Here is a 6460-nt window from a genome sequence, read left to right as displayed (position 1 = left end):
TCTGTTCACTCCGGTCCCCAGAGAAGGCGGGGTTCCCGCTGCCCGACCCGGAAGTGCTTCTCTTTTCCGTGGCGGAGAAAGGAGACCACAGAGCTCTGGGTTGTGGAAGAGGTGGCCGTGCACTGTCATCAGTATGCAGCGATTGCTCTTTCCGCCCTTTAGGGCCTTGAAGGGGAAGCAGTGTCTGCAGCTCCTGGCTCGTAGGGCAGCGCCTAGAGCACAGGTACCGCACTGCAGCGGACTCCGAGTCGCGTGAGCGGGGATGGAGTGAAAGGGCCGGGATAAAGATGATGGAGAGCCCCACATCACGTTTCCGGAGCTCCTTACAGTTTACTCACAACGCATTTCCTTGTGTTCAGAGCCCCTAGGGTTCAGATCTGGACCATTGACCTGCTGTGTGGTATTGGCCAAGTTAATTAAACTTTCTGTTCATCGATTTCCTTATCTGTAAAATGGGGATAACAATACCTACTTTAAGGTTTGTTATGAGGATTACATTCTTTAATATACATCAGGCCTTTAGCACATGGTACAAGCTTAGTAATTTTTACCCTTATAGTTTATTTTTGCTTAAAAAGTTCCAAGTAGTCAGGTGAGGAAGTATAACTGCATTCTACAGAGAAGGAAATTGAGGCTTAAAGTTACTTTTCTAAAGGTGACTCAGTTAATCAGAAGTAGGAAACTGAGCATGAATCTTTGGACTTATAGGGATATAGTCAGAAGAGGGCATGCATTTGCTTAACTAGTAATTATTGAGTGGTTATTATATATTAGGAACTGGAAAAAGAAAAATAAATATTATAAGACTCCTGCCCTGGAGGAAGTCAGTTTATTCATTTGTGAAATCTTTATCATGGTCTCGTTATATAAAGGAACAGTGTTAGAAACAAAGGTAGCAGAAGGGAGAGAGCAAGACTGACCAGACACTGCTACCCCAAAGCTCATAGTTTAGTGGGAGATACAAACAGATGAACCTGAAGGGACAGCGATGTGCTGCATAACAACATTTTGGTCAACAATAGGCCACAGATACAGTCATGGTTCCATAAGATTATAACAGAGCTGCCTTTCCAAGTGTACCTTTAAAAAAAAAAATCTTTTTCTCTAAATTTCTTTTTTAGAGACAGGGTTTTACTTTGTCACCCAGGCTGGAGTGCAGTAGCATGATTATAACTCACTGCAGCCTCCAACTTGGAAATCCTGGGCTCAAGCATTCTCTTGCTTCAGTCACTTAAGTAGCTAAGACTACAAGTGTGTGACACTGTGCCTAATTTTTAAAAAAATAGAGACGGGGGGGTCTTGCTATATTGCCCAGGCTGGTCTTTAACTACTGGCCTCAAGTGATCCTCTCACCTTGGCCTCCCAAAGCCTTGGAATTGTAGGCATGAGCCTTTGCACCTGGCCCCATTTTTAAATATTTTATACCATATTTTTACTGTAATCGTTCCATGTTTAGATAAACAAATACCATTGTTACATTATTCGGTACGTAACATGCCATACAGATTTATAGCCTAAGAGCAATAAGTCATACCATATACCTCAGGGGTGTAGTAGGCTGTATCATCTAGATTTCACTAAGTACTTCTTTTTTTTTTTTTTTTTTTGAGAGGTGGAGTCTCGCATCAACGCATAGGCTGGAGTGCAGTGGTGAGACTTTGGCTCACTGCAACCTCTGCCTCCCAGGTTCAAGTGATTCTGCCATTTCAGCCTCTCAAGTAGCTGGGATTACAAGCGTGCGCCACCACACCCAGCTAATTTTTGTATTTTTGGTAGAGATGGGGTATCACCATTTTGGCCAGGCTGGTCTTAAACTTCTGACCCAAGTGATCTCCCTGCTTCGGCCTCCCAAAGTGCTGGGATTACAGGTGTGAGTCACCACACCCAGCCTTTAGATTTGTGTAAGTACATTCTATGAGGTTCACACAATGATGAAATTGCTTAAGAACGCATTTGGCAGAACATGTGCCCCTGTTGTTAAGTGATGCTTGACTATACATTACAGTGTATTAAGGGCTGTCCAGTGTGCTGTGGGAGTGACCTATTGCAGACCTTAAAGAGCCTGGGAACAATCCCAGAGGAGGTGACACGTAAGCAGAGATCTGCAGTAAATATTATTAATCAGGCGAAAGGAAGTGTACAAGCCAGAAAGAAATATTTAAAGACCTAGAGGTGAAAGAAAATATTCCATATCTGTAAGTAGAGTGAAGTCTGAGGGAAGTATTCAGAGATGAGAAAATTCATTTAGTTGGGGATAGGTTTGAGTGAGGCTAGATTTAAAACCAATTGGAAAACCAGCTGGAAGGTTGATGCAGTAATCCAGATAAGAGATGATGACTTACCAAGACATAGCTGTGGGGATGCTATGGTACTTCACCCTAATCAGAATGGGGTTGAGTGTGGGTAGCAGCCATTCTCTGTTTATCCAGTTGTAATTTGTCTATCTTGATCTTTAGTGTGATTGCATCAGGCGCCCTTTGAGGCCAGGGCAATACAGCACCATCTCTGAAGTAGCTTTGCAATCTGGAAGGGGTACGGTGTCTCTTCCCTCAAAGGCTGCCGAGCGGGTGGTGGGCCGATGGCTCCTGGTCTGCAGTGGAACAGTGGCTGGAGCAGTTATTCTTGGTGGAGTGACTAGGTGAGTAATTTGCTCATAGTGAGTCAGGTATTTTGATCATAAGTAGAAGCACAGGTTGACTGAGGAGAAAGGATTTTTTTTTTTTTGAGACAGAGTCTTGCTCTGTCGGCCAGGCTGGAGTGCAGTGGTGTGATCTCGGCTGACTGCAACCTCTGCCTCCTGAGTTCAAGCGATTCTCCTGCCTCAGCCTCCCAAGTAGCTGGGACTAGGCGCATGCCACCATATCTGGCTAATTTTTTGTATTTTTAGTAGTGACAGGGTTTTACCATGTTGGCCAGGCTGATCTCGAACTCCTGACCTCAGGTGATCTGCCCACCTCGGCCTCCCAAAGTGCCAGGATTACAGGCATGAGCCACCGCGCCCAGTTGGAGAAAGGAATTTTACAGAGCATCTAGTCTAGCTCCCTTATTGTACAGATGGAGAAACTGAGGCCTTAAAGAAGGAACACGTCTGATGGCTTGCCCTGCTATAGAACATTTAAGTGTTTTATTAGTAGGAGCCTTCTATAAAGACTAGTTTATGTCTTAACTGGTACCTGTGCATTGTTTTTGTATCTTTTGTCTTTCAGTCAGAGTCCAAGTTTGTCTCAAAACTTTTTTTACAGTTTGTTTGAATTAAACCCAAAGAAGTTCTGTGCATCACAATTGGTTCATGTTTCTTAGATTCATTTAAATCTTTGAAGAGACTATAGATTTAGATATTCCTCCCTTTCCCCCTCTTTTAGTTGCTGAGGAAACTCGAGTCATTTGTCCTATGGTTATGCACAGTCTAGATTTTGCTGATTGCATAACCATGTGATATTTAACATGTTCTTTTATCCCCTCTACTTCCTGTGAATGAGTAGTTGTTTGATCAGATTCAAATTGGGGATGAGGGAGCAAAATACTTCAGTAGGTGAATAGAACATTCATGAATATCTGGTGTGTATTATAGATGTTAACAGCCATTAATTACTATCACCTGGATCCATTGTTTCATTAGCATAGTAAAATTGTAACATTTTATTAGCTCAACTCTAAAAAGCTTTCCCTCATCATCAATCTGGATATCCCAAGGTATAATTTGTATAGGAAAGGCAGGATAAATACTTAATTCTTCTTTCCCTTTATTTACCAATTTTCAAAATAATAAATTGGTCCCCCAAATCCTCCAAAGGCAACAAATAAAGCATTTGGATTTTTAAGGCTTATTATGAGATCATAGGTTCAAACACACTTGATAATGTTTCAGTTCGTTGTGCTGATGGTGTTAGTGATTTGCTCAGATTGTCCCATCTTTAGTCAGTGGGCATCTCCTGAAATTGGCTCTAGTGACTTTTTGGCAGGGCCCTAATTACCTTTGATAGCTTCCTTCCTTTCTAGCATGACAAGATATTCCAAGCTCATCTTGTACATTTCTTGCCTCAGGCCTAAAATCAGCCTTTTACTTTAGGAATCCTAACTCCTTTTGTTGAAAAAGTTTCTGGTTTTAATCAAATATACCTTCCTCAAATTCTCTTCACATTCCACGTCCCTTATTTCAAAATACTTTATGTGTTATATAGGTTGTTATGAGCAAGTGCAACACATTTGAATGTATTGTCTTTAAATTCACCCAAGAATCTAAACCGGTATACATGTAACAGATCTCTTTTCCTTGGGTAAGGAATGCTGGTTATGCATTTAGAACAGATTGCTTTGGCCGTAGGGGTTGAGTTTGCCTGTCAAGGAATGCTAGTGAAAGAAAGAATTGGGAAAAAAGATAAAAAAGAAAGAAAAGGATTGAGAGAATATAAGGGTAAATAAATTTGTACCTGATGGCAGCTGTTTCTGACAAAATTCTAAGCAGTAAGAGAGAAATGTCTCAAAAGAGGAAACAATTCTGTTTACCTTTAACGAGGTTAAGTTCAGATCCACTTGTTGCTATAAACCTTTTGTGAGTAATCCAGCCTTACACATACACCCCAACATTTCTTTCCTATCCTAAGGTTGACAGAGTCTGGCCTCTCGATGGTAGATTGGCATTTAATAAAGGAGATGAAGCCACCTACAAGCCAAGAGGAATGGGAAGCAGAATTCCAAAGATACCAGCAATTTCCAGAATTTAAAATGTAAGTATGAAAGAACATTAGGTAAACATTCCAGTGGGCCCATTTAATCTTTTGCACTTAAACCCTTCAGAATGGTTAGATTATTTCATGATCTTTGGTTCAGTTATGTTTAGTCAGCTTCTCTTCTAAGCCTCCAAATCCAAAGTCATCCTGAGGTCGTTGATGAGGAAGAGGGCAGACCTACCAAGTTGCAGGACTGAGAAAGAAAGTTTTTGCGTTCCATAAGAAAATAAAAATCAGAAGGATGTTTCCTCCTTCTTCTTTTTTGACTTTCCATTTCACCCAGCTTGAATCATGATATGACACTGACAGAATTCAAGTTCATCTGGTACATGGAGTACTCACACCGAATGTGGGGTCGCCTGGTAGGCCTTGCATACATCCTGCCTGCTGCCTACTTTTGGAGAAAGGGCTGGCTCAGCCATGGCATGAAAGGACGTGTTCTTGCCCTCTGTGGCCTCGTCTGCTTCCAGGTAAGATTTATTAGAGGTTGAGAAACCAGACATGCTCCCAGGAGCTTCCTAGTTGGCTTTTTTTTTTTTTTTTTTTTTTTTGTGACAGAGTCTCGCTCTGTCGCCCAGGCTGAAGTGCAGCTCTGCCTCCCGGGTTCACGCCTTTCTCCTGCCTCAGCCTCCCGGTAGCTGGGACTACAGGCACCTGCCACCACACCTAGCTAATTTTTTGTATTTTTAGTAGAAATGGGGTTTCACCATGTTAGCCAGGATGGTCTGGATTTCCTGACCTCATGATCTGCCTGCCTCGGCCTCCCAAAGTGCTGGGATTACAGGCATGAGCCACCACGCCTGGCCCCTAGTTGGCATTGTTTTTAAAGAAATAATCTGAGTCGCTTTAATAGAGTAGGTAAGAGCATACATTTTAGTGTCACAGGCCTAGCTTCAAGCCCCAGCTCTGACAGTAAGGTAAATTACCTAACCTCTGAAAGCTATGACTTCTTTACCTGTAAATGGGGATAATAACAGTGCCACCATGTACAGTTGTGTAAATTTTTTTTTTTTTTTTTTTGAGACAGAGTCTGGCTCTGTCGCCCAGGCTGGAGTGCAGTGGCCGGATCTCAGCTCAGTGCAAGCTCTGCCTCCCAGGTTTACACCATTCTCCTGCCTCAGCCTCCCGAGTAGCTGGGACTACAGGCGCCCGCTACCTCACCCGGCTAGTTTTTTGTATTTTTTTTTTTTTTAGTAGAGATGGGGTTTCACCGTGTTAGCCAGGATGGTCTTGATCTCCTGACCTCGTGATCCGCCCGTCTTGGCCTCCCAAAGTGCTGGGATTACAGGCTTGAGCCACCACACCCAGCCCAGTTGTGTAAATATTAAATGAGATAATCCATATTTAAAGTACTTAGCTTTGTGCCTGGAATCAGTAAGCACTCGGTAGTATATTTTCATGTGCTGCAGGAAGTAGTTTGTTTCCCATCATGGGTACCTCCCTAGGTTCTTGTCTCTTCCCTTTTTCTAACTTGTCTGCTGTAAGAAAGTGGGATCCCTGTGCTAGAATGCTACAGAAGCATACAGGAAAATTCCAAAAGAGAGAAACACTTTGTGGGATGAAAGATTATAGAATACCCATGTAGCTGAGAGAGATTCATATATAAATGGCAATTAAAATCATGTAAGTTGAGCCCCTCTTAAGGAAAGATTCCCACGATTAGCAGGTTAGTACTGCTAGGATGATGAAAAAAAAAAAAAGTTGGGTGAAACTGAGCCAGGAATTAAGAG

General features: G+C 42.4%; 1 protein-coding gene across 4 annotated transcripts in view; it reads left to right on the top strand.

The window, feature by feature from the left end:
• Nucleotides 1–51: 51 nt before the first annotated feature.
• The window catches only part of COX15 (cytochrome c oxidase assembly homolog COX15), a 61243-nt gene continuing 54834 nt past the window's right edge, over nt 52–6460 (top strand). For all 4 annotated transcript variants that reach the window (XM_073019250.1, XM_073019252.1, XM_007963819.3 and 1 more), the window contains exons 1-4: nt 52–223; nt 2457–2638; nt 4605–4727; nt 5014–5200. In XM_073019250.1, the coding sequence (XP_072875351.1) occupies nt 134–223; nt 2457–2638; nt 4605–4727; nt 5014–5200 (582 nt within the window). In that variant the 5' untranslated portion in view covers nt 52–133. The remainder of the gene's footprint in view (nt 224–2456; nt 2639–4604; nt 4728–5013; nt 5201–6460) is intronic.

This window comes from Chlorocebus sabaeus, chromosome 9 (genome assembly GCF_047675955.1).
Source record: "Chlorocebus sabaeus isolate Y175 chromosome 9, mChlSab1.0.hap1, whole genome shotgun sequence".
NCBI classification, from domain to species: domain Eukaryota; kingdom Metazoa; phylum Chordata; class Mammalia; order Primates; family Cercopithecidae; genus Chlorocebus; species Chlorocebus sabaeus.
The sequence above is the reverse complement of the archived record's forward strand: the minus strand, read 5'-3'. Positions and strand labels throughout refer to the sequence as shown.